Here is a 26394-nt window from a genome sequence, read left to right as displayed (position 1 = left end):
CACTGAACACGCCTAATGGTGTTGTTTCATTTGTTCTAGCCTATGCATTTCATGGAAGTTGTTAGTGCATCTATAAAGATCAGACGTGCAACTCATCACTTAAAGGCTCTTGTCACAACTAATGACCTTAGTTTCATCCTTGGAACAAATTCATGTGGTAGGAGGAAAGAACTGACTCCTACAAGCTGTCCTATGACACATACACCAAGGTGCATACATGTATGCACACACAATGTAATCTTTAAAAATCATAATAGTAATAAAAATAAAGCTTGATTAGATTCACTTTATGTATTTAGTGCTTCTTCTGGGACGAGTGCTTGATTAATAAGGAGATGATTAGTCTCTTATCAGGAGACAGGGTGCTAATCGCACAATGAATAGGCACTGGAAATGTTGGGTTTTTTTGTTTTTTTGTTTTTTGCTTTTTCGAGACAGGGTTTCTCTGTGGTTTTGGAGCCTGTCCTGGAACTAGCTCTTGTAGACCAGGCTGGTCTCGAACTCACAGAGATCTGCCTGCCTCTGCCTCCCGAGTGTTGGGATTAAAGGCGTGCGCCACCACCACCCTGCCACTGGAAATGTTATACTCTAATTCTACCATTCTTTCTCAAGCCCATTCTCATCTGGTCTTGGTCCCACCACTGTTCTCAAACGAAATGTAGTGAGGTCGCTTCTGGCATCCATTCCACTAAAGCCCAGGATATGTTCTCAACCAGAACCTTGTGCGGCCTCTCGCACAACAAACACAGTGGTTCTCCAGTTCTTCCGTGGTCAGTTCTTAGTGTAGAAGTATACGATAATGTTTGTGAACACCTTGAAATGGGTTTTAATAATAACGAGATAGAGAGAGGTGTCACATACTAGAAGCAGCTGGAATCACAGTCATGATGTGGTTGCCCTTGTAGTTTGTAACAGGAAGTGAGTAGAAATGGGCCAAGGAATTTGCTATATTTTGTTAAAAGCTATTTCAGCCTGGTGTACTAACACACATCTGTAGTCCCACTCCTCAGAAGGCTAAGACAGGAGGATCCAGAGTTCAAGGCCAACCTGAAATACTTAACAAGACTGTATCAAGAGAAGAGTCAAAAACAATGCTTGATGAGTTGATGATATATACATGTAATCCCATCATTCATAAAGACAAAGAAGGTGATCAAAGTAAATTTGAGACTAACCTGGTCTACATAGTAATTCCCAGACCAGCCAGAGTTACATACAGAGAATGTTGGGTCTAGGGGAGCACAGATACTGGGGGACAGACCACTGAGATCTATGAATCCAGAAGCAAACTTTATTCCAAAAATCGCCACGGGGCACACAAAGCTTACCAGCTAACTGGAATCACAGCCAGAGTTTGGGCTTCTGAAACTGGCAGTGGGAGCAGGTTCTGGGCCCCTTTTTATAGTTAGAAGTAAGTGTTAGGCATGGACAAAGGAATTTTTACTATTTCGAGGGTAAGCTTAGAGACATACTGCATTTTAAGATTTACAAATTTTGCTAACAAGGTTTCAGCTAAATTGTATTTACAGAATACAATTCTTCCACAGCTAATAGTGTTTACAAAGACCTTTGCAGCTTTCCTGGTTTCCCAAAGCAGGGAAGGATATGAAACAGTATGAAGCCAAAAGTCACGTGGGAGCATTTGGTTAAAGTTTATGGGATGGGATATATGCTAGCAGTTCCATACAAACCTTTATTAAAAGTTAGTTTTAGCCCATGCAGTTGTCAGTTGTAAGTGGCAGGGGGGGGTTAATCATAAAAAAAATAAATAAACTAACCACCTAGCTCCAGAGAGCTATTGTAAAAAGCTAACTGTTGCTCATAGCCAGAGGTGCCGGCTGAAAGCAAACAAAATCATTGTTAAAAGTTAATCCCTACATGCTGACAGAGTCGATGGCTGTCAGTTCCCATTTCTTTAGACTTAAAATTTTATATTTCTACATTTCTATTCCTGACCCTTCAAGACCTTGTCTCAAATATAAACAAAGAAACAACAACTAAAAGGCCTTGTCGTTGCAATACTTTTATTTTTAGCAGATGAGCCTGGCAAATGTATCTTGCACTACTATTTTCTGGATTTGTCTCTGTTCTTTCAGAATGGCAGTTCGGAAAACCCTCCTCCCTCCTCAGCCTCCTGATGTGGCTAGTCCTCGTGTAGAAAGTTCTATGCGGAGTGCATCCGGGTCACCTAGGCCTGCAGGGTGAGCTCATATATTATCATCACTCTTATTTTAAGTTATGTATCATTATATAGAAGATTTTAATATGACCAACTTCACACTTTGGGGGCGGGTATTTTGATTTTTTTCCTCTTTTTCCTTTTTTTTTTTTTTTTTGGTCCCTCTTTGCATAATGAATGCAACTTTTCCAACTTCATGATCTGGGCACCTTCTCAACCTTTCCTTTTGCTATTTGTAATTTATAGAATGAACACACCCCTAATAGCTAACATACCTTATAGCGTTCTAATATATTTAAATTAGATGTTCAAGTATATAACATGGAGCCTGCATTGTAATAAACACCCAGTTCTTATTTTTTTATATATATGGCATTATGGGACAGGAGAGCTGGCTGTCCATAAACTACCTGCATCACAAATATGAACACCTGAGTTCTGATCCTCAGCAGCCACGGAAAAGCCTGGCACCAGGTGCTAGGTGACAGAGGCTGCCATATCCCTGAAACTTCCCAGCCGGCCAGTCTAGCCAGCATGAGTTAGGGTAGCGTTAGAGAGATTGCTCAGCAGTTAAGAGCTTATACCAAGCTCTTAAAGAGAAGTTTGACACCCATGACCCACAGAAGGCAGCTCACAGTCGCCTCTAACTTCCCACACAACTAAAATTATAAACACACCATAGCTGAGCTATGTTGTACACACCTTTAATCCCAGCATTTGGGAGGCAGAGGCAGGTGGATCTCTGTAGCACAAATCTAATTGGTCTTAATAATAAAATCCCAGAGTCAAATATTAGGGGGTGAAAGCTGAAAGGTCAGAGAAGCAGAGCAGCCAGCCACTGGTTCTTACCTCTATGAAACCCTCAGACTGAATGGGGTATCCTGTCTCTACAAGCCCTTAGACTGAATGCCATGAGCTCCTGCCTCCTCCCACCCAGACATATCCCTTCCTGTCTCCTTTCCTAGTGCTGGGATTAAAGGTTTGTGACTCCCAAGTACTGGGATTAAAGATGTGAGCCACCACCACTTGGCTCTGTTTCTCTCTGAGACTGGATCATTCTAGTGTAGCCCAGAGTGGCCTTCAACTCACAGAGATCCGGCTGTCTCTGTCACCTAATGCTGAGATTAAAAATGTGCCACCATTAGCCGGGCGGTGGTGGTGCACACCTTTAATCCCAGCACTCGGGAGGCAGAGGCAGGCGGATCTCTGGGAGTTCGAGGCCAGCCTGGTCTACAAGAGCTAGTTCCGGGACAGGCACCAAAGCTACAGAGAAACCCTGTCTCGAAAAACCAAAAAAAAATAAAAATAAAAATGTGCCACCACTTCCTGGCCTGTATAGCTAATTAGTGGCTTAGCTCTGTACTCTGATCTTCAGGCAAACTTTGTTACAGCACAAACAAAATATCACCCCAGCACCGCAGATCTCTGACGATTGCAGTTGGTCTGTAAACGCTGCAAAAGGGGAGTGGTGTGGCTGAATGTCTCAGCGGTTAGGAGTGCTTCAGCTCTTGGGAGAGTTCCCAGCATTGACATGGGGGTTCCAGAGGATCCAGTGCCTTCCTCTGGCCTCTTTAGACAGTCATGTGGTACATTTACATAGATGTTAGAAAACAGTCATACACACAAAATAAAGATGAATAAAGTATTTTTAAGTAAAAAAAAAAAAAAATAAGAGCCGGGCGGTGGTGGCACACGCCTTTAATCCCCGCACTCGGGAGGCAGAGGCAGGCGGATCTCTGTGAGTTCGAGGCCAGCCTGGTCTACAAGAGCTAGTTCCAGGACAGGAACCAAAAGCTACGGAGAAACCCTGTTTCGAAAAATCAAAAAAAAAAAAAAAATAAGAAAGATGTCAAATGATCAAAAAGGGCACCTGATGTCAACCTCTGACCTCCACACAGACATGCACATGTCCTTATGCCCTCACATATATGTGTGAGCACATGGTATACATAGATATACAAAATGGCTTCATAATCCAGACATGTTGTGGCACTCCTTTAATCCCAACACTCACAGTGAGACAGGAGAATCCCTACCATACCATAATCCCAAAAGTAATGTTAAAATGTTGGGGGAAAGTTACCAGACAAGATAAAAAAATATTTAAAATATGAAAAAAATCAAGTACAGTTACAGAATCATTTGTGTTCCTGAGTTTTGGACCAGTCTGACCAATATTGTCAGACTGTATTATGAGGGTGGAGGCATTTCTTTTGGACTGGGGGGACAGCTTAATAGTTGAATACTTGCCTGATATAAATGAAGCCCTGAGTTTGACCCCCAAATTCCTCAAAAGTTAAGTTAATAAAACTTTAAAGATAAAAAGTCAGGCAGGGTCAGCCAGGAGGCTCAGTGAGTAAGGATGACCTATGAAGCCTGATGGCCCACGTAGTACAGACAGGACTGATTCCTTCAAGCTGTCCTCTGACTCCACATGTGCGCCATGACACTCGTGTGCCCCCATAATACATGTGTACCGATGGCACTCGTGTGCCCCCATAATACATGTGTACCAATGGCACTCGTGTGCCCCCATAATACATGTGTACCGATGGCACTCATGTGCCCCCATAATACATGTGTACCGATGACACTCGTGTGCCCCCATAATACATGTGTACCGATGGCACTCGTGTGCCCCCATAATACATGAAGATTTTTTAAATATGTAGGTCTGGAGAGAAGGACTCAGCACTTAGGAATACTTGCCACTCTTCTAGCAGTCTGTTGGCTTCTTGCACCCACATTGGCTGCTTACAAATACCTGTAACTCCAGTTCCAGGGAAGATGACACACAATTGAAAGATAGTCTTCTAAAAATAAAGTTAAAATTAAATAAAAGCAAATTAAATTGGAGGGTGTGTGTGTGTGTGTGTGTGTACACGTACATACACCGTGTATACATGTGTATACTTAAAGTGTAAAGTCAAAATCATCCTATTCCCATCAACTTTACCAGTCCAGCTTTCCACAGAAATGTTGATTGATAACACAATAATTGTCCTTCCATGCCTTTTTCTGTTTATGCACATAGATAATTTGGTTTTGGACTGGAGTTGATGTGTTTCCCAGGATTGTCTCCAATGCATGGGGTCAAGTGGTCCTCCTACCTTAGCTTCCCAAGGAGCTGGATTTACACATACCCACTACCCTACACAGAAGTTTTACAAGTTGTTTGTTTGTGGGTGTTTTGTTTGTCTGTTTGTTTTTTTTTAATATTTATTTATTATGTATACAATATTCTGTCTGTGTGTCTGCCTGCAGGCCAGAAGAGGGCGCCAGATCTCATTACAGATGGTTGTGAGCCACCATGTGGTTGCTGGGAATTGAATTCAGGACCTTTGGAAGAGAAGGCAATGCTCTTAACCTCTGAGCCATCTCTCCAGCCCTGTCTATTTGTTTTTCAAGACAGGGTTTCCCTGTGTAACAACCTTGACTGTCCTGGAACTCACTCTAGACAGGCTGGTCTTGAACTCACAGAAATCCTCCTGACTCTGCTTCCTGAGTGCTGAGACTAAAGGCATGTCCCACTAACGCCTGGCAGTTTTTTGGGGTAGTTTTGTTTTTTTTTTTTTTTTTGGTTTGGTTTTTTTATTGAGCTCTACATTTTTCTCTGCTCTCCTCCCTGCCTTTCCCCTTCCCCCCGCCTGGCAGTTTTATAGGTTTTTAAAACCAAAGTTATCTGATTAAACTATTGGGTATTGTGTACTTTTTGTTTAATAATAACTTGGCATGTTTCTGTATTTAGATATGCTTCTTAAACCTCATTTAGGAAGAAAATTTATAGATATGCAATATCATTTTAGGATCTGGAGACATAGTCTGCTAACTAAAACAGATGTTTACATTGCCTCCAGCTTATTTCTTTTGCATGTGAGAGACATGGGGAACCGACCCCTCCCCTTAAAAAAGCACAAGTGTAAAAATGGAGACAAGAGTGGCAGAATGAATAGGTAGGGCTTTACAGAAAGATTTCTAGAGCAGAGATTTTAACAAGTAAAAGAGATACATACATGCTCCCTGGTGTTTACTGTATCAGGAAAAGAAGTGAGAAGAACCAACACAGTGGAGGGATGCTATCAGTTGTTACTGGGGACCTTCGTTCGAGGTTATGACATGTCGGCCATACAAGGTGAAACTGTACAGTGATCTTCAACAATTGACAAGAGTGTTTGGGGCCAGGCGATAGCAGATGCCTTTAATCCTAGCACTCAGGAGGCAGAGGCAGGCCAATCTCTGAGTTTGAGGCCAGCCTGATGTACAAGTTCCAGGACAGCCAAGGTTACATAGAGGAATCCTATCTTAAAAAACTAACAACAGAAAGTGTTTGGGAAGTCGGTCGGGCGTTGTAATGCTTGTAACATAAGCATGAGTACCTGAGTTCAGTCCCCAGTGTCCACATAGAAGCTAAGATGGTGTACATGCCATCCTACCACCTGGGAGGCAGACAGGAAGATCCCGAGGGCCTGATGCCCAGCCACTATGAGCCAAATCGCTACACTCCAGGTTCAGTTAGAAACTCATCTCAAAAAATAAGAGAGAAACACCTACAGTCAACCCCTAACGTGCATGTGCATGTTTGTACACATGCACGTGCAGTCCCACAGATACGTGTGTACATACACAGACAGTACTCTTATTAAAAATATTTGCAGGGATGTAACTTAGTGGGAAAGCACTTGGTTGATATATGTGAAATCCTATGTGTGATTCCCCGTGCTACCAAAAGAAAATTAAGATATTATGAAAATACTAAAAACTGTTTTGTCAAGTAAGGAAATGAGAAAAACTAGTAACGCCAGTACTTAAAGCAGCGTAATTTGAAGCATCAGACACAGTAGTTGAAGCAGTGCTTGCTCCCTCTTTATCACTGTGGAAAGCAAGAGTTGACCTGAACTTTGACAAGTGACCATGCTCCCTTCTGACAGGATCCGCTCTTGACATTTTTAGCCTTTGTATTTTTAATATTGTAAAATAGCCCTGAATTCATTGAATGGGGAGGTTGTTGCCAGCATCACTTTTGGGAAATACTTGATGGGTTTGTCAGAACTGCTCGCTGTCACTGCTGCTTGAACTCTGTACAGGTTAATATCCACACCTGGGCTGCTTCCTCACTGACTGAAGACAAGACAGCTCTAGGCATGCTGACTTCTAAACTGATAGTCCGTCTTTACTCACAGTAAAGGGGTTCTCTTCATTTTCCTTGTGACTACTGTTTTCTTGTTTTTTCGTGCGGGGGGTACATGCTATGCCATGCATGTGGAACTTTAAGGACAACCTGGGGGGTCGGACTTTGCCTTCTACCTTGTTTGGCGACAGGCTTTCTTGTTTACTGCTGTTTATCCCTTGAGCTCGCAGGAATCCTCCTGTCTCCATCTTCTACCTTGCAGTAGGAGAGCTTGAATTGTAAATGAACGCTACCATGTCCGCTTTACCTGGGTTCTCAGCTCGGGCTCTCGCGCTTGCAGCAGGCCATCCCCCACAGCCTATAACCACCGTCTTCAAGTCGCTGCTACTAACTCCACATGCTTGAGGCCAGAGGAGCAATTCCTAGAATTGCCACAAAGCAAATAAGAAGGATGCTGGGCGGTGGTGGCGCACGCCTTTAATCCCAGCACTTGGGAGGCAGAGGCAGGCGGATCTCTGTGAGCTCGAGGCCAGCCTGGTCTACAAGAGCTAGTCCAGGACAGGAACCAAAAGCTACGGAGAAACCCTGTCTCGAAAATCCAAAAAAAAAAAAAAATAATAATAAAATAAGAAGGAAAAAATGCCCCTTCAAAACCCAAACAGCTAGAAAAACGTAATATCCATATTACCTTTTTTTTAAGAACCTAAATGACCATGGCTTTGGTTCTTGTTTTTTCTTTTTACTCACTTGGATCCTAATTAGTAGTAAATATTTATTGCAGCCAGAAATGACTTTATGTTTCTAGAATAAAAGGTAGTATTCAGCTGGGCGATGGTGGCGCACGCCTTTAATCCCCGCACTCGGGAGGCAGAGGCAGGCGGATCTCTGTGAGTTCGAGACCAGCCTGGTCTACAAGAGCTAGTTCCAGGACAGGCTCCAAAAGCCACAGAGAAACCCTGTCTCGAAAAACCAAAATAAATAAATAAAAATATAGTAGGGGCATCAAGCATTAGCTCTGAACAAGAAAAAAAAAGGTAGTATTCAGTGACTTTCCCTTCATTTTTATTTTCATTGAACTTTTCCACTCTAGAGGAGAAGCCCGGTCTGACTGCACTCAGTTTCCTTGGCTCTTGAGGCTGTTTCTGCTCTAATCATACCTACTTTCACTCCCAACATCATTTGAGGAGTTTTGCTACATATGTTTATCTTTATTGACCAGTTTTCATTCTTCTATTTTTTGTCAAATTTCACATGGATTTATCACTGGAAAATAGAAGCTCGCAGCCACACGCATCCTTTTCTGTGTTTGTGAACGTTACTCAGATATAAAGTACCCCGGCACTACCTTGTAGAGAAGGGTTATGACATTACTGTTCACAGTTCTCATTTGTTAGCTCTACATCTATGCCGTTTATATTTGAATTTATGCCATTATAGTTAACGTTCAGTGGTAACTTAAATAGTAAGTGTTTGGCCGACTGTTATAAAACAGCTAGGCCTGCATATGTATAATTCACATACATGTTATAATGGAAAGTGAAAACTGGCTAGATTCTAGGAATACAGAGGAATATCAAGGAAGACCAGCTTAATGTAAGAGGGAGAGCTCATTCTTGCAATCCCATCTCTGAGGAGACTTGCCCCAAGCGCTAGGCTAACAAGAGCTGTCCAGTGAAATGCTGTCTCAGAAAAATAAAACAAAGACCAAAAAAAATACAGTTTTGGTGGTGGTTTTTTGTTTGATTTTTGTTTGGGTTTTTTTTTGTTGTTGTTGTTGTTGTGGTTGGTTGGTCAGTCGGTCAGCTGTTTTGGTTTGGTTTCATTTTTTGGAACAGGGTTTCTGTGTATAACAGTCCTGGCTGTCCTGGAACTCTTCTTTGTAGGCCAGGCTGGCCTCGAACTTATTGAGATCCTCCTTCCACTGCTTTCCAAGTGCTGGGAATAAAGGCATATACCTGTACCGCCCAGCGGTGGTGGCATTTTTGTTTTGTTTTGTTTTTATTTTTTTCTGTGTTAGAAACTAAATCCACAGCCTTTTGATACCGTAAGTAGAGAGCTATTTTCTTTCTAAGTCAACTTAAAGATGAACATCTACAATTAAAAAATAGAGTATCAGTTGTGTGTGCTCTATAAAAAGAATTAAACACCCTCCTTCAAATTGTTTCCAGGTAAGACAGTTTGTCTCAGATGCTACATAATGCTCTCTTCTTGTGTTTCAGTGCCAAACCTAAGTCCGAAGTGCATGTATCTGTGGCCACTCCAGTCACAGTGTCCTTGGAGACCATATCCAACCAAAATGCCGAGCAGCCTACCATTGCAGTCCCACCAACGGCCCAGCAGCCTCCACCAGCCATCCCAAGCATGATTGCGGCAGCCAGTCCTCCGTCCCAGCCAGCCATTGCTCTTTCCACCATCCCTGGAACAGTCCCTGTCACCCCACCCGTCACCACCATTGCTGCTGCACCGACACCATCGACCCCCGTCGGTGGCAATCTGTCCACGGTTCTGGGGCCTCCTGTTCCCGAGATCAAAGTAAAAGAAGAAGTTGAACCAATGGACATCACGAGGCCTGTGTCCAGTAAGTTCATTCACAGATCACTATTAGCAGTCTCGTTTCTAGTCCTCGCCTGTGGCTGTCAGCCAGGAAGCTATCTCAGGTGACCTTTCCAGTGCCTGCTGCCAGCTGTCTTCCCTTCATTTCTAAGAAATGAAAGATTACTTTTGAAAAAATAGTTTTTCTATGACTTATTTGTACATTATGTGTGTGGATTCACATGTTCCACCACACTCATGAATGTCAGAACAACTTGGGGAGTCAGTTCTCTTCACCAGGCAGACCGCAAGGATCAAACTCGGGTCCTCAGGCTTGACTTCGCCTATTGACCCATCTCACAGGCCCCCTGGAAAAAAATTTTTTGTTTTGTTTTTGTTTTTTAAGACAAGGTTTCTCTGTGTAACAACCCTTGCTGTCCTGGAACTTGCTCCATAGACCAGGATGGCCTCGAGCTCACAGAGCTCTGCCTGCCTCTGCCTCCCAAGTGCTGGGCTAAAGGTGTGTGCCACCATGCCCAGCTGCTCTTTTGCAGTTTTAATTCTGAGCTATAAGCATAAGAAAAATCTCCCCATGTGCATCTTTCAGTATAGCTTCCTTGTGCTGATTTAGGAAATACTATTTAAAGGATTTTAAAGTGATCCTAACTAAGTACTGTTAGTTGATAATATACTCCCTATCAGGTTGGGTTTTAAAAATACTGTCTTCATAATAATCACGATTAGTGAAATCTTAAAATTCTTTGTTATCCGTTTTCCTCTTCCTCTCAATTCAGTTTCCAGCTTGTGAAAGTCTGGTCACTTCTTTATTTCCTCCATCTTTATTTTACATACATACAGATGTTTTGCACACATGTATGTCTGCGCACCGTGTGCTTACCTGGTGCCCTCACAGGCCAAGAGGCATTGGATCTTCTGGTCCTGTTGTAAGATGCCATGTGGGTGCTGGGAATTGTTTCCTAGGTCCTCTGGAAGAGCTGCCAGTGCTTAACCTCAACGTCAGTTCCTCAGCCCTAAAACTTCAGTCACTTTGAAGGTTTTGTTTTCCAACACTTGGGAAGCAGAAGCAGGCAGATCTCTGTGAATTTGAGGCCAGCCTGGTCTACTAGTTCCAGGACAGGCTCCAAAGCTACAGAGAAAAACCCTGTCTTGAAAAACCAAAAAAAAAAAAAAAAAAAAAGGTTTTATTTTTTTTGTCTTTAGGTGTGTGTGTGCTAAATAATTTAGTATGGGATCATGTGTTTTCTGATTACTTAAAGTAACTTAATCACTATGTGGCGTTTACTGAATAGAAAATCTGGTGTGGAAGTCAAGTCGTTTTGTGCTCACTCTGCTGCATTGCTGCATGAGAGAAAAGGCCTGTGGTTGCACCATCTTTAATAGCTTTTTAAACTTACTGTTTATCCAGGTAACTTAACACCTAGAATCTCAGGGCTTGGAAGCTAAAGCAGCCTGAGTTCAAGTCTAGCCTAGAGTAACAGTAAGTTCCAGACTACCTTGAGCTACCATCTATCTCAAAAATTAAATAAGCAAACAGATAACACCTGCTAGTTATTTACATTCACTTCTTTTATTTTTATTATTCCACGGATTTTTTTCCTTAATGCTGCCATTGACAGATGCTGTGGAAAACCCTGAGGGGAATGAAATGGTCTCATTTCTGTTACCTGCCTATTGGCACATTGTCCCCACTACTGTCTGTCCAGAAGCCAGTAGTAGTCGTGCATCAACCTACAAAGTGCTGAAATTAAATAGTACCATTTGATAAATCGAATGTGTCACCCTCTTCTAGCTTATGTGCTAGTAAAAGGGACAAAATGTAAAAGGCAAATATTTCAGTTTGTTCAGCTGCATCCTAAGTGCTCTGGAGAAAACAAAGCAGGTCTCGGAAGTTGGCGCTTGGGTCCTCCCTGGGACTGAGTGCCTGGGGGAAACAATTTGAAGGAGGAGTTAACTTGTCCACGTGATTTCAGTGGGTTCATCCATAATAGTAGGGAGGGTGTGGCGCAGGTTATGCTGCCCAGATGAGCAGTTTCCTCTCCCTCTTCCACCTTTTTTTTCTCCATCCTGGCCTGCCAGCTGGTCAGTAGTGCCATCCATATCCAAGAAAATCTTAACCTCAACCTATCCCATGTCCTGAGAATTCCACCAGTCCCACGCGGTAGAAGGAGAAATCTGACACCCAGTTATCCTCTTATCTCCACCTATGCCCGGGCATACACACAAATAAGTAAATGCAAAAAAAAAAAAAAAAAAAAAAAAAAAAAAGAACCTCGCTCTGGAAGTGACCCTTGAGTCACATGAAAGAACCAAAGTGTTGGCCCTGATGATGTCTGCAGAAGAGCCCTCCAGGCCTAGAGATCAGTCAGTGTCAACAACCGTGACAGGAGTGCCCCAGATGTGCTTGACTCTAGAAGAGAGATGCGGTTGGTTGGAGCCCAGTGTGTAGTAAGCGGTGAATCTTGAACCCTGTAGCCAGTGCTAGCTCTGCAGTCCCTGTTCTTCTGCCTTTACCTCTCGAATGCTGCAAGTACATATATGCATCACCATATCCAGCTTAGGTTCTCTGCCCCTTCCTGTCTCCTTACTGTGTAGCCCTCGCTAGCATCAAATTCCCATTTCTGAGGTTAAAATCATGTTCTACAATATCCAGATTTTGTGGGTTTTATATTTTTATTTTTGAGACAGTCTCTCTGACTCAAGGTGGCTTTAAACTCACTGTGTCTAAGGATGACTTTGAACTTCCTGATCTTTACCTCTCATCTCACAAATGCTGGATTACCAACTTCTGATAGCACACCTAGTTATTGTTGTTGTTGTTGTTGTGTTTTGTTCTGTTTATGTCGTTGGATTTATCTCTGGGCTGCTTGCATGATAGGCAAACACTCCACCAACTGAGCTACATTTCCATTTCCAGCCTTGGTTTGTTGTTCTGTTTTGAGGCAAGTTCTCACTGTGTAACTTAAATTTGTTCACCTGTCTCTGCTTTCCACGTGCTGGGTTTATAGGCATATGTCCAGCCCAAGCAATGCTTTTGAGGACTTTATCATAGAGAAGGGTGTTGCAAGGAGAGGGCCCCCTTGTTTATCCCAGCTACCCTGCTAGCTTACACCTGAAATAACCACACTGCCTGGCCCCATTAGCTCTAACTTTTTATTGGCTAACTCTTACATCTTGGTTTAGCCCATTTCTATTAATCTATATATCGCCATGTGGCTGTGGCTTACTGGCAAGATTCTAACCGGCATCCATCTCAGGCAGAGGATCTATGGCTTCTCTCACTCTGCCCTTCTTCCCAGCATTCAGTTCTGTCTTCTCCACCAACCTAAGTTCTGCTCTGTCAGGCCCAAAGCAGTTTTTTTATTCATTAACCAATAAAAGCAACACATGAACAGGAGAGCCTCCTACACCAGAAGGGTGATAGTGTTGTACTTACACAAGACATAGGAGAATGCCACCCAGGGAAGGTCAGAGTAACCTGTTTGCCAGTAGGCTCATGCCAGAAAGGACTTTGGGCCCAGAGAGTAAAAGGGTATGGTGTATAGAGACCCAAAAACAAAATTTTGCGGGTTGGGGACGGTTTCTGTGTTGTAAACTATCGGACCTCAGAAGCTGCAGGTGTATTTGAATGAGAATGTTCTACTCAGTAGGGTTCGCTTGGTGTGGACTGGGGAGCAGATGTGGGAAGTGCAAGATGCAGTCAGCTAAAACTAGAACAAGGTAGAGTTACTTGGCAGTTCACTTGTCTTAAGAAAGAGTTAGAGGTTGTGTTGGGCCCTTAGGTACAAAAATTTCACAGGTTAGTTCTTGTTTGGCAAAGTTTAATAAGCAGTTAATTACACAAGGCCCAATCGTTACATCTAGAAGAAGGGCGTTAGGCCCATGGGGCCTGTGAGTAAGGTGATTAGCCATGGATTCCAAGTAAACCAGCCATGGAACTGGGGATCGCTGGCCTCTTCTTCAGCAGTTAGTAGTGTGGGCCTTTTACAGAGTTGTAAGGCCCTCTGTATTTTCGGAAAATACTTGTATTATCCATAAAAGGACCAACTGTTACTTGAATGTGTAGCTGAGCATAACTCATTAAGAAATAATTTTTTTGCAAACCTATTATTCCTAGATACAGCAGAGCTGGTAAAATCCTCTGTGTCAGAGCTTAGTCCTGGGGAGCTCCTGTGCTAGCTCTGTAGGAAGCATATGGCTAATATTACCATGAGTCCAAAGGGGGGGAGGGGTATCGTGATCCCTGTCACCAAATGTGACTTACTGGATTATTCAAGCTTAGAGCTGGTGGCCCCAAGACAGATGTGGTGGCCTTTGGTACTCCAGGTCTCTTACTCCTCAGATAGTGTTGCTTTCTTTACCTGCTGTGGCGGATCCACAGGTGGCACCTGCAGACTAGACATGCTGCTGACTGGCCTGTGGCTGAGCCAGTCTTACACAGTCAGGTATTGACTGCTTGCCCTGGGCTTAGCTTGCTAAGAGGAGAATAGAAAGCCTGAGTGAAGGGTTTGGCCAGTTGAAGTAGTATACAGGTCCATACCAGTCAGGTGGCAGGCTTGTGTAAAAGGTTCCTGTTTCACAACATCCTTCTGTGTCTGTTCTGGAGACAGTGAGTGCACAGTAATTGCTACTTGCCCCTTTGTTGCTTGATACACTAAGGATGTGGGTGCAGACTATTAAGATCCTCCACTGGGCAAGGGAATCCATCTCTCTGCCATGTGAGACAGGAGTGGTAATTCAACTTCTCTAAAGATAAGGAGTTTTTCCTGGTCTGCCTGCATGGCCAGAGATAGGACCCACGTAAGTATGCTCTGTCAAGTCTTCATTCTGTAACGACTAACACAGTTTATTCTGCTGGAGTCAGTGTCCCATTCAAGGGAAATGGTACCACTTGAGCCTAGGGCTGCCCTGCCATGCAAGTATATTGTAAATTTAGCCCATTTTACTCAAGCGTTGAATTCTCCATAACCATTTATTATACCTGATTTTGACTATCATATTAAACAAATTTCAAGTTTACTTTTAAACTTGTTTTGAGTTGCCTGCTTTAGACTAAACTTCAACATTATATATAAAAGATGCCTTTATTACCTTTTTTTAACAATTTGCAATAAGTAAATCTCATAAGATTAGGATTTTATAAACTAGAATAATTTATCCCTGTTAAGATTCTGAGCCTTAAAAATTACAATTGCTGAATTAAAACTTTTAGTAGCTAAGTTTTAAGGGTTTTTGTTTTGTTTTTGTTTTTCAAGGGAGGGTTTCTCTGTTTAACAGTCTTGGTTGTCCTGGAAGTCACTCTGTAGGTCAGGTGGCCTTGAACTCACAGAGATCCACCTGCCTCTGCCTCCCGAATGCAACTTTATTTTTTTAATGATTTTTTTAAATTTTATTTTATGTGCATCAGTGTTTTGCCTGCATGTATATCTATGTAAGGGTATTAGATCCCCTGGAGATAGAGTTACACAAAAAAATTGAAAGCTGCCGTGTAGGTGTTAGGAATTAAACCTAGGTCCTCAAAGGAACAGCCAGTTCTCTTAACCTTTGAGCTATATCTCCAGCCCCCAAACTAAATTTTAAAATATAAATACAATTCACTGAAAATTTGGGAGCTTCACTCTCCTGATCCTTGTATATTGTGCTTTTACAAAATCGAAATCAGATTTTTGGTTTGGTTTGGTTTTGGTTTTTCAAGACAGGGTTTCACTGTATAGCCTTGGCTGTCCTGGAACTTGATCTATAGACCAGTCTAGCCTTGATCCACCTGCTTCTGCCTCCCGAGTGCTGGGATTAAAGGCATGTGCCATCACCACCACCCGACAGACAGATTTTTTTTTTATATCAAGTAGCTAATTTTGTCCCAAGAACATAATTACAGAAGAGTAAACTTAGTTTTTATAAGGAGACATATAAACCAAAACAGTTTACAATTAATTCTTAATTATTCTTGTTATGACTCTGCATCTCCAAGTGTGTCAGGTTAGCAAATGAAGCTAAGGCGTGCATGACTGAAGAGACAAATCTTTAAGTCAGTTGACATGAGTAGTCTGTTAGAGCTTTAGGTCTCCTCCTCCATGGCCCTGTATGGTCATATTGTCTGTGACTGGACTACAAGCTTTAGGTCTCCTCCTCCATGGCCCTGTATGGTCATATTGTCTGTGACTGGACTACAAGCTTTAGGTCTCCTCCTCCATGGCCCTGTATGGTCATATTGTCTGTGACTGGACTACAAGCTTTAGGTCTCCTCCTCCATGGCCCTGTATGGCCATATTGTCTGTGACTGGACTACGAGCATTAATGGTTTTGTTTTTATTTTTATTTATATAATCCATCCTACCTAAAATAATTCAGTCTCTTTTTTTAATTGAAAATAGATTTTTACAGTATATTCTGCTTATGATTCCCCCTGCCCAAACTCCTCCCTGATCACCCCACCCACCTCCCTCCCACCAACATTCACACCCCTTCTTGTACTGTCTTAAAAACAAACAGGCAGCTAGAAAAGACAAAAGAAAATAATGATAGGGCTGGAGAGATGGCTCAGTGGTTAAGAGCATTGCCTGCTCTTCCAAAGGTCCTGAGTTCAATTCCCAGCAATCACATGGTGGCTCACAACCATCTGTACTAAGGTCTGGTGCCCTCTGCTGGCCTGCAGGCATACACACAGATAGACTATTGTATACATAACAAATAAATAAATAAATATTTTAAAAAAAAAAAAAGAAAAGAAAATAATGATAAAATAAGATTAAAAAATAAACCAGGAAAAGAAAGGAGCTAGATAAAAAGCTTGAGTGGGTCCTAAGATAGTGACGCGGCCTTTTTCTGTAGGCCTTATGAAATTGTTTTTCCTGTAGATTTGTAATAATAAAACTTATCTTTGATGAAACAGTATTGGAGTTTATTAAAAAGATTTTAGCATAGTTGTAAATACAGATTAATAGAGAGAAAGTGACTTAGGAAAAAATGTTTTATATACCTCGTTTGGTGTGGGATTCTTTTACCAAAGCTTTGTATGTATGACTTAGTAGCAGAAATTATGCCAGAAGGTTCTAAGGAAACTAAATGACCATAGGGTGCTTCCTGGTGTGCCTTCGATGGGATAACAGCTAATAAGGTAAAAACCCTTGATCCGGAGAGTTAAACTAGGTTTGGTTTGGTTTGGTTTGGTTTGGTATTTTAGAGACAGGATCTTACTATGTAGCTCTGGCTGTCCTGGAATTCACTGTGTAGATGAGGCTACCCTTGAACTCAGGCATGACACCACTCTCTGCCATTCTCTCTAACTTCTTGCTAATGAACAGGAAGGGGCACAGCCTATTCAGAGGAAAATCTTGACCTGTCTGATCTAAGGGATAGATGAGACGGCTACAACTTGGAGAATGGAGGGTCTGTCAGTGCTAAAGTTAACATCTAACCACATAGACAGTATAGTAACCCAGAATACGATAGAGCAAAGCTTCTCGGTCATGAGAGGCCTGAAGACAGTGATGTTAGTAATTATCTAAATCTTAAATTTAAGACAGCAGAGGCACCCTTAATCCCAGCACTCAGCAGGCAAAGGCGGGAGGATCTCTGAGTTTGAGCTAGCCTGGTCTATATAGTGACTTAGCAAACCAGCTAGTACTACATTGTCAGGCCCTCTTTTTTGTTTGTTTCTTGCTTGCTTTTTGTTGTTTGGTTTGGTTTGATTTGGTTTTTGGTTTTGGTTTCTTTTGATGTTTTGTTTTGTTTTGTTTTTGAGACAGGATTTGTGTAACCTTGACCATCCTGGAACTAGCTCTGTAGACCAGAGCTGCCTGCCTTTGCCTACCAAATGCTGAGATTAAAGGTGTGCACCTTCACTGCCCATCTTAAGACCCTGTTGTTTGTCTTTTAATTTTATATATATATACACAAATATGTGTGTGGTTATATATAGTTGTCATACATACATACATACATGTGGTGTGTGTGTGTGTGTGCGCGCGCGCGCGCGTGTGTGTGCGCGCATGTGCATGCACAGAAAGAATGAATGGATATGTGGAAAAGCACCAGAGAACAGGGTTTTGTTTGTGGGCTTTTGATCTTTTTGGTTTTTTAGTTGTTTTGGTTGGTCAGTTGGTTGGTTGGTTGGTTGGTTGGTTTGGTTTTTCGAGACAGAGTTTCCCTGTAGTTTTAGAGCCTGTCCTGAAGACCAGGAGACCAGGCTGGCCTCGAACTCACAGAGATCGGCCTGCCTCTGCCTCTGAGTGCTGGGATTAAAGGTGTGCACCACCACCACCCGGCTGTTTTTTGTTTTTCGAAACAGGGTTTCTCAGTAGCTTTGGAACCTGTCCTGGAATTCACTTTTTAAACCAGGCTGGCCTTGAGCTCAGAGTTGATTAAAGGTGTCCACCAACTCTGCCCTGCTAAAGAACAGTCTTAAGAAGGAATCCAGGGCTGGAGAGATGGCTCCATGGCTAAGAGCACTGGTTATTCTTCCAGAATGACCTGGGTTCAATTCTTAACACCCACATGGCAGTTCACAGCTGTAACTCCAGTTCCTGGGGATCTGACACCTTCACACCAACGCACATAAGATATAGTTAAATAAAATTTTTTTTTAAAAAAAAAAAGAAGGAATCCAATAATGAAGTAAATTAAAAGGAAAACAGTGTAAAATTGTCTTTCATTGACTGTACCACAGCAGCAGGGCCTAGTAGGGAATGGTGAAGCAAGCCAAAATATATTAAGATTACACCTGCTGTTAGATGTTTGGACAGAAGAAATTCTTCAAAGGGACAGAAGGATCTGGTCAGGTGGCTCACTATCTGTAGTGAAAAAAAGAAAATTTAAATTAGTCTTTTAATAGTTTGCAGGTGGGGCTGGAGAGATGGCTCAGAGGTTAAGAGCACTGGCTCTTCTTCCTGAAGTCCTGAGTTCAATTCCCAGCAACCACATGGTGGCTCACAGCCATCTGTAATGAGATCTGCTGCCCTCTTCTGTCATTCAGGCAGAATACTGTAGGCTGGCTGGCTGGCTGGCTGGCTGGCTGGCAGGTATACATGGCTTTGTCCTGACGATATTCTGGAGGTTGTGGAGAGTCAAAGGGTTTTGTTGTAGAAAATCACTTCTTAAGTTCTTGCAGTCTGGGCGGAGTGGACCTCTCATCCAGCAGTGTGTCAGAGATGACTGAAGCAGTCAGCTTTTATTGGAAGAATGATAAGAGAGTATGTGTGGTCACAGGAAAAACAGGGAAATAAAAAGTTGAGATCTTAAACTGGGCAGTGGTGGCGCACGCCTTTAATCCCAGCACTCGGGAGACAGAGCACAGCACTCGGGAGACAGAGCAGGCAAGCGGATCTCAGAGTTCCAGGACAGAGAAACCCTGGCTCCAGAAAAAATAACCACTCATGGGAAGGCAAATGGACGATAGTTCCTTGTGATGTCTAAGGTTTGCTGGGAGCCACTACTCAAAGGAAATTCCTGGAGGTTTTTGTTCAATGCTAGTGATTAAGATAGCTGTGAGGCAGTTTGTAGTTATTAGTGGTATAGGCTACAGCTGTTAGAAGTGACACAGGAAACGTGTTCATGGATGATGAAAACTCAGGTGAACCTGTGTGATTGGTAAGTCCTCGCTCTGGTCCTCACTAGCTCAGACTAGTGTTAGCTTTCCTGCTCTACGGACCGTTTCTCTGCACACTGTCTGGATAGTAGGAAGCGGTTGTTCGCAGCTCCTGCCTCAGTGTTTTTTTTTTTTTGTTTTGTTTTGTTTTTTTTTTGGTTTTTCGAGACTGGGTTTCTCTGTGGTTTTGGAGCCTGTCCTGGAACTAGCTCTTGTAGACCAGGCTGGTCTCGAACTCACAGAGATCCGCCTGCCTCTGCCTCCCAAGTGCTGGGATTAAAGGTGTGCGCCACCACCGTCCGGCCTCTGCCTCAGTTTTTTACATGCTGTCGAGCCCAGAAGAAACCTCTGGGCTTATTAGCCAGCCAGCTGTCTTCGTTACTGTTGCTCTGGAAATTGAGAGAAGCCTCCCAGTGTTTGGTGCTCACTGGTTTGTGTGCTTCACCCCAACAGCAGTGCCTCCTCTGGCTACCAACACTGTGTCTCCATCTCTTGCTTTGCTGGCGAGCAACCTGTCGATGCCTACGAGTGACCTACCACCTGGTGCCTCCCCAAGGAAAAAGCCTCGAAAGCAGCAGCATGTGATCTCCACAGAAGAAGGGGATATGATGGAGACAAACAGCACTGATGATGAGAAATCCACTGCCAAAAGCCTCTTGGTGAAGACGGAGAAACGAAAGTCTCCTCCCAAAGAGTATATTGGTAAGACCGCTGGGGCGAACGTCTCCCGGTTCTTACCCCAGTCAAGTCCGTCTCAGGGCATCGGTGTCACTGCATCTCACTTACTGGAGTTGAACTTCAGAATTATGTAAAATATATAATATGCTGTTTAATGTCCTCGTGTTTTCTCATGTGAATAGATGAAGAAGGAGTGAGATACGTCCCAGTGCGACCAAGACCTCCCATCACTTTGCTTCGTCACTATCGGAACCCCTGGAAAGCTGCTTACCACCACTTTCAGAGGTACAGTGACGTCCGGGTCAAAGGTTAGTTTCCTCAGAAACGTCTAGTACGCATGAAATGGCATAACATGTAAGCTGTTTATTAATCACAATAAAAAGAACCACAGTCCTCGAGTTTCCAACTAATGCAATATCAGTTGAATAGAACAGTGGGAAATTATTTGCTCCCAGAAATCTGTGTGCTTATTGGAATCCCAGTAAAATGAATAAAGGGAAGCCTTAGTTAAAATAAATTCTGTGTGGTAACAGCTCCCCAATTACTGCGACGATAACCTCTTTGGTTCCCCAGTACTCGCAGAAGAACCTGTAATTGTATTGCAGTTTGACTCAGTGGTTAAGAGCACTGGTGGCTTTTGTAGAAGACCCCAGTCCAGTTGTCAGCACATACGTGGTGGCTCACAACTAAATAATTAGATGGCTCCCGTTCTAGGGAACCCAGTGCCGTCTTCCGGCTTCCATGGACACCAGGAACAGATATGCTAAATTTAAAAAAGTAAAAATCAACTGCTCCAGGGTAAACACTTGGTATTTTGTTTTGTTGTTGAACTTTAATACAACTTTTTTTTAATGACTTATTTATTTCATGTGCATTGGTGTATTGCGTGGGGAGGGGGTAATCCCCTGGAACTGGTACAAGCAGTTGTGAGTTGCCATATGGGAACTGGACCTTTATCCTCTAGAAGAGCAGACAATGCTCCCAACCGCTGAGCCATCTCTCCAGCCCACTTGCTTTTGTTGTCATTAAAGTTGTGTGCCACCACATCTGGCTTTGGAAAAGAATAGACAAAATAACCTAGATTCAATCTCATAACTTGATTTTAAAAACAAATTCAAATGAAGTACGATGGGAAAATAGTAAAGATGAGTGCAGACGACAGTGAAAATGAAAACTAGAAAGAACAAATCACTGAAACAAGACCTCACAGACCCTGTCCCCCGCAGCTGCTTGCTGACAGCCCTGGTCGATCCCACTATTCCTTCATGTGCTTGGACCTGGGCAGCCCTTGGGTCGGAGCTCCTTCAGGCTGCTTTCAGACACTGTACCAAAGACAGTAGAAAACTGTTGTGCTCTGAGCACTAGAGAAGTTTTGTAGGATTCATGTGCTAGGGCGGTCCATCTACAGAGAGCTCTGACAACGACTTAACCCTGAGCATACAGGGCCTGTACATTGTCCATGGCAAATATTGCACCAGGCACAGATGGTTCCCAGCTTTTCATGTGCACACGAAAACTGAGTAGCTGGGTGGCAAAAACAGTCTTTGGAAAAATAAAAGAAGGCTTGAATATTCCTGGAACAATTTGGGTCTAGGAATAGCAAATCCAACAAGATCATCAACAAGGAGTTATCCAACTCCTTGCTTTTAACTTGCATTATAACCAGTAGGTCATTCTTTCTATGGCTCAGGAGAATGCCCCCATCCCAACCCATCTGTGTACAGTACCCCGTAATCTCTGCTTTCGCTGCAATTCTTTGGCTTCCATAGTTTCATCGTTCCCCTCCAGGTCTAGGTGGATCACAGAGTTAAGTCTATGGTAATGAATAAAAATTAAAACCAGTGACATGCAGACACAAAATCATTGTCTGGAAAAGTTTTTAGCAGAATTGAAAAGAATAAAGAAGGCACAAGCAAGAATGAAATGATACAAATCATGTAGCCATTCAAAGCATAGAGACTTTCAAAATATGTAATCTAGAAAAGGAGGAAGACAGCTATACAGTGAACACACCTGTTGAGAAATGTCTTAGTACCAAGTATGTTGGATGCAGATTAATGGTTAATTGTATAATGTGTTCAAAGGCCTTGGGTAATAACCGGACTTTATTATTTAAACACATTATTTGAACTTGTGATCCTTGTACCTCAAACTTCCCAGTATTGGGATTATAGCTTCCAGAAGTTTTGGTCCAGCTCTCCAGCTAAGCCCCACACGTAGAACAAGACTCGGCTTCCTGAACCATTTCTGCTCTGCGAGATTACCATAGGAGCTTACTGTCCTGCTTGCTCACCCTGTTAACAGAATATATCTTAAAAGTTTTCCTGTGGAACCAGTGAAAATACAGAAAAGGGGCTGGTATGATGGTGGGTCTCTATGGGTGTGAAGTCACACAGAGCCACATGGTGAAACCCTGTCTCAGAAGTAACATACAGAAAGTTTTTTTTTTTTTTTTTTTTTTTTTTTTTTTGGTTTTTCGAGACAGGGTTTCGCTGTGGCTTTGGAGCCTGTCCTGGAACTAGCTCTGTAGACCAGGCTGGTCTCGAACTCACAGAGATCCGCCTGCCTCTGCCTCCCGAGTGCTGGGATTAAAGGCGTGCGCCACCACCGCCCGGCTTGGAAAGTTTTATTCATATTGTTGACCCCTATTCCCCCAGTGTAAATGCATAAAGATGTGAGAAAAGACATTTTGATAAAATATCAACACTTAAGATGCTTGAACCCAAATGATTTTTGCAATCTTTAATTGTCTCTGTGTGTGGTTTCAGAGGAGAAGAAAGCTATGCTACAAGAAATAGCTAATCAGAAGGGAGTGTCCTGCCGTGCCCAAGGCTGGAAAGTCCACCTCTGTGCTGCCCAGTTGCTGCAACTGGTAGGTGCAGTTCTGTTGGTTCTTGTGTCAAAGAGGTAACCCAGTGGGTAGCTGGCCCGGTGTGCCATGGGCCTGGGTTTGATCCCCAGAGCTGCCTGAAGTGGTGTGAGAAAGGCACACAGGCCTGTGGTCCCACAATTAAAGCAAGTATATCTATTGCCTGGTAATGATGATTGTTTATTATTTGATGGAGGTGAATCAGAGGACAGCCTTTGGGAGTAGGTTCTCTCCTCCGTGTGAGTCCTAGGAGATCAAACTCAGGTCGATGTTTGGGAGCAGGTGTCTTTCCTCACTGAGCCATCTGTCCAGGCCTGCGTTTTAGTTGTGATTACCTGGATCCAAGACACATGGAAGTGCTGGAGTGGAACCTGAAGTTAGAGTTGAGTATCACGTCCTGTACCCTACCATCTCCTAGTAGGACGCAGACCTGTGCCCTCCTGCTTTAGAGAGCAGGCAGGAGTCTTCACTGCAGAGCCTTCCTTTGCTCCTGAGAGCAGCCTGTAGTGGCTGTATGATGCACTGTGCCCTCTCTGACTCATGAATAAATATACCCATGAACATGAACTGCACCCTCTGTCATCTGTCAGTGCACATCTTATGTGACCCACCATTCCTAGAAACCTGAGAGGGACAAAAATCTCTTCCCATCTGAGTTAAGGCAACACTGCCAGAGTATCCTCCCAAAGTGTTCCTATATTTACAGTAACAGTGATCTCAAGACCATTTTCTACTGAGTATCAAAAAGCGGTAATATTAGGAGTGCTAGTATTTGTGAGGCTGTAGTAGTAGGGATTTTGTGATAGAGACCAGCCTGAGCTACTGAGCAAGGCCTTAACTAAATGGTGAGGCTGGGCGGTGGTGGCACACGCCTTCAATCCCAGAACTTGGGAGACAGAAGCAGGCGAATCTCTTGAGTTTGAAGCCAGCCTGGTCTACAGAGTTAGTTCCAGGACAGCTAGGCCTGTTACACAGAGAAACCCTATTTCGGGGGAAGGGGGTCGAAAAGGATGAGGAGAGAGCTTACCTAGCTAGCATACACGAAGGCTTGAGTTTGATGCCCAACACTATAGAAACTGGATGTAATGGCACATATTTGTAATTCAGTATGATCAAAAGTTCCCAGTCATGCTTGGCTACATGGTAGGTTTGAGGTCAGCCTGAGGTACATGAAACAACAACAACAAAAAAAAAAAAGCATTGGGGGGCTGGAGAGATGGCTCAGAGGTTAAGAGCACTGGCTCCTCTTCCAGAGGATCCAGGTTCAATTCCCAGCACACACATAGCAGCTCACAACTGTCTGTAACTCCAGTCCCAGGAAATCTGACACCTTCATGCCAATGCGCATGAAATAGTTAAATAAATTAGGAAAAAAAACACCATTGTACTGTTACTAGGATTAAATTAATATAAAATTGTATTTCTGTGAAAATGATACTTATTTTTTGGGAAATTATGGATTTGGTGTAGTATTTCAAAGTTATCTTTGACGATGGACTCTGAACTATGTCCAGCTGTAGCATAATGTATTTATTAAGTAATTCCTCTATAGTTTGTTCTGTGCAAGCAAGGTCTTTATCATCCATGCACTTACAGCAGTTCACAGAATGGGGAGTGACACAGAACGGGCTCTGCAGTGACAACGTGCTCCCTCTTGTGTGTTGCAGACAAATCTAGAACATGACGTTTATGAAAGGCTCACCAACCTGCAGGAAGGGATTATCCCAAAGAAAAAAGCAGCAACCGATGATGATCTCCATCGAATAAATGAGCTAATACAGGTTTGATGAGTTCTCAACCCACTCGGTCATTTGTTTATTTAGATTGTATTTTAATTGCAGCATTTCTGCTTTCCCTTTCCTTTCTCCATACCCTCTCATATACCTTTCCCCACTACAAGTGTTTTTTATACAAACTTACTTACTTCAGTGTGCATTGTCAGGAGGTGCTTAGCCACTTTTTAGTTTATATGTGTATTGCACACAGGGTTCACAAGATGAGTAAGACTTAAGTTATTAACTATTGATAACAATTCTCCCAACACAATAAGGGCTAGCCAGCAAGAAGAAAATCCACTTCCACCTTGATTTCCCTTTGTCCTTCTACCAAGTCATGCAGTATCTTTAGCCATAAGGTCTTACAGATTCTAATTGGGGCCAAGAGTTCCAAGGGATAGTGTAGTCAGCCTTGTTATCTGTGGAATGCCTCTGCCAAGTGAACAGTCCTCTAAAAGCCATTCGTCCCCATGACAGCCAGGTAATGCTGTGCCTTCTGTTCCAGGGAAACATGCAGAGGTGTAAACTAGTGATGGACCAAATCAGTGAGGCCAGAGACTCTATGCTTAAGGTTTTGGATCACAAAGATCGGGTCCTGAAGCTCCTCAACAAGAACGGGACTGTCAAGAAAGTGTCAAAATTGAAGCGGAAGGAAAAGGCGTAGACCCAGAAGAATCGGACTTGGAAACAGAATTTATGAAGAATGATGATTCGGGGGGAGGGGAGAGGGCTTTGGCTGCTTTCACAATGGAGCACTGAAGTGCAGGACAGTTTTCTTCACTTACTTGAGGAAGCAGATCTGGTGGCACAGAAGGGTCAGAGCTGGACTGACATGGTGCGTCCTCCTTCCTCCAGGTTCATGCCTGTTACACCTCTGTCTTCAGTGACACAGATGGCCAGCTGAGTTTGCAGCCTTCCTGTCCATAGACTGTATTTATCTGGTGGATTCCTGCAGGGCCTGAACTGAGCCTGGACTGAAAGCATCCACTTGGACAATCTGTTATCTCTAGATTAAACATAAAACCTCTTCTCACTCCAGTCAGTTCTTCTGTTTGACCGTCCAGTGCCCAAATTGGCCTTTGACAGTGGTGCCACAGCACCCAGAGAGCTGCCACATCTCATACGAAAGTGATCAGTTATCATTGTTTTCAAAAGAACCATTTCCAAGTGATGTTGTTACATTGTGTCAGAGCTGGATTCCTGTGGAGGTTGAGAGCAGACAGCACTGAACTGCTCTGGGATCCTGCTCTGGAGCACATCTTTGGTTGTCTGTACCTCCCTCCTGGTATGACGCTGTTAATCACCTGTACCACGCTCTCCGAATGTTAATAAAGGATAGAAGAGGTTTTTGTAGATGAGCGATTTGCCTCTTTCTACAAGGTGTTCATTCTCTCAGGTTTCTCTCGGTGTGCTGCACTTACAGTGTTCAGTCTACTGCGCTATAGTTTTGTTCCTCACTTACCCCAGTAACCTGATGGTGTTTTCAATGGTAAAGTCCCTTGACTCTTGTTTGTCTTAAAATAAGCCTGATGTAAGCCAGCCAGTGATGTCGCACACCTTTAATCCCAGGATTTGGGAGGCAGAGGCAGGTGGATCTCCATTTGAGGACAGCCTGAACTACAGAATGAG

At 43.1% G+C, this 26394-nt stretch overlaps 1 protein-coding gene across 6 annotated transcripts in view; it reads left to right on the top strand.

The window, feature by feature from the left end:
- Sap130 (Sin3A associated protein 130) overlaps positions 1–26132 on the top strand; it is a 64554-nt gene extending 38422 nt beyond the window's left edge. For 5 of the 6 annotated variants that reach the window (XM_041660383.1, XM_041660380.1, XM_041660382.1 and 2 more), the window contains exons 15-21: positions 2097–2201; positions 9527–9885; positions 19897–20145; positions 20304–20429; positions 22890–22993; positions 24658–24771; positions 25271–26132. In XM_041660383.1, the coding sequence (XP_041516317.1) occupies positions 2097–2201; positions 9527–9885; positions 19897–20145; positions 20304–20429; positions 22890–22993; positions 24658–24771; positions 25271–25429 (1216 nt within the window). In that variant the 3' untranslated portion in view covers positions 25430–26132. The remainder of the gene's footprint in view (positions 1–2096; positions 2202–9526; positions 9886–19896; positions 20146–20303; positions 20430–22889; positions 22994–24657; positions 24772–25270) is intronic. The other variant, XM_041660384.1, reaches the window with a different exon arrangement.
- The last annotated feature ends 262 nt before the right edge of the window (positions 26133–26394 follow it).

The sequence above is a fragment of the Microtus oregoni genome, unplaced genomic scaffold (genome assembly GCF_018167655.1).
Source record: "Microtus oregoni isolate MIOR12 unplaced genomic scaffold, Mior012 000011F_ref0000422, whole genome shotgun sequence".
In the NCBI taxonomy this organism is placed as follows: Eukaryota; Metazoa; Chordata; class Mammalia; order Rodentia; family Cricetidae; genus Microtus; species Microtus oregoni.
Note: the sequence above shows the minus strand (reverse complement) of the source record. Positions and strands in the feature narration are given on the sequence as shown.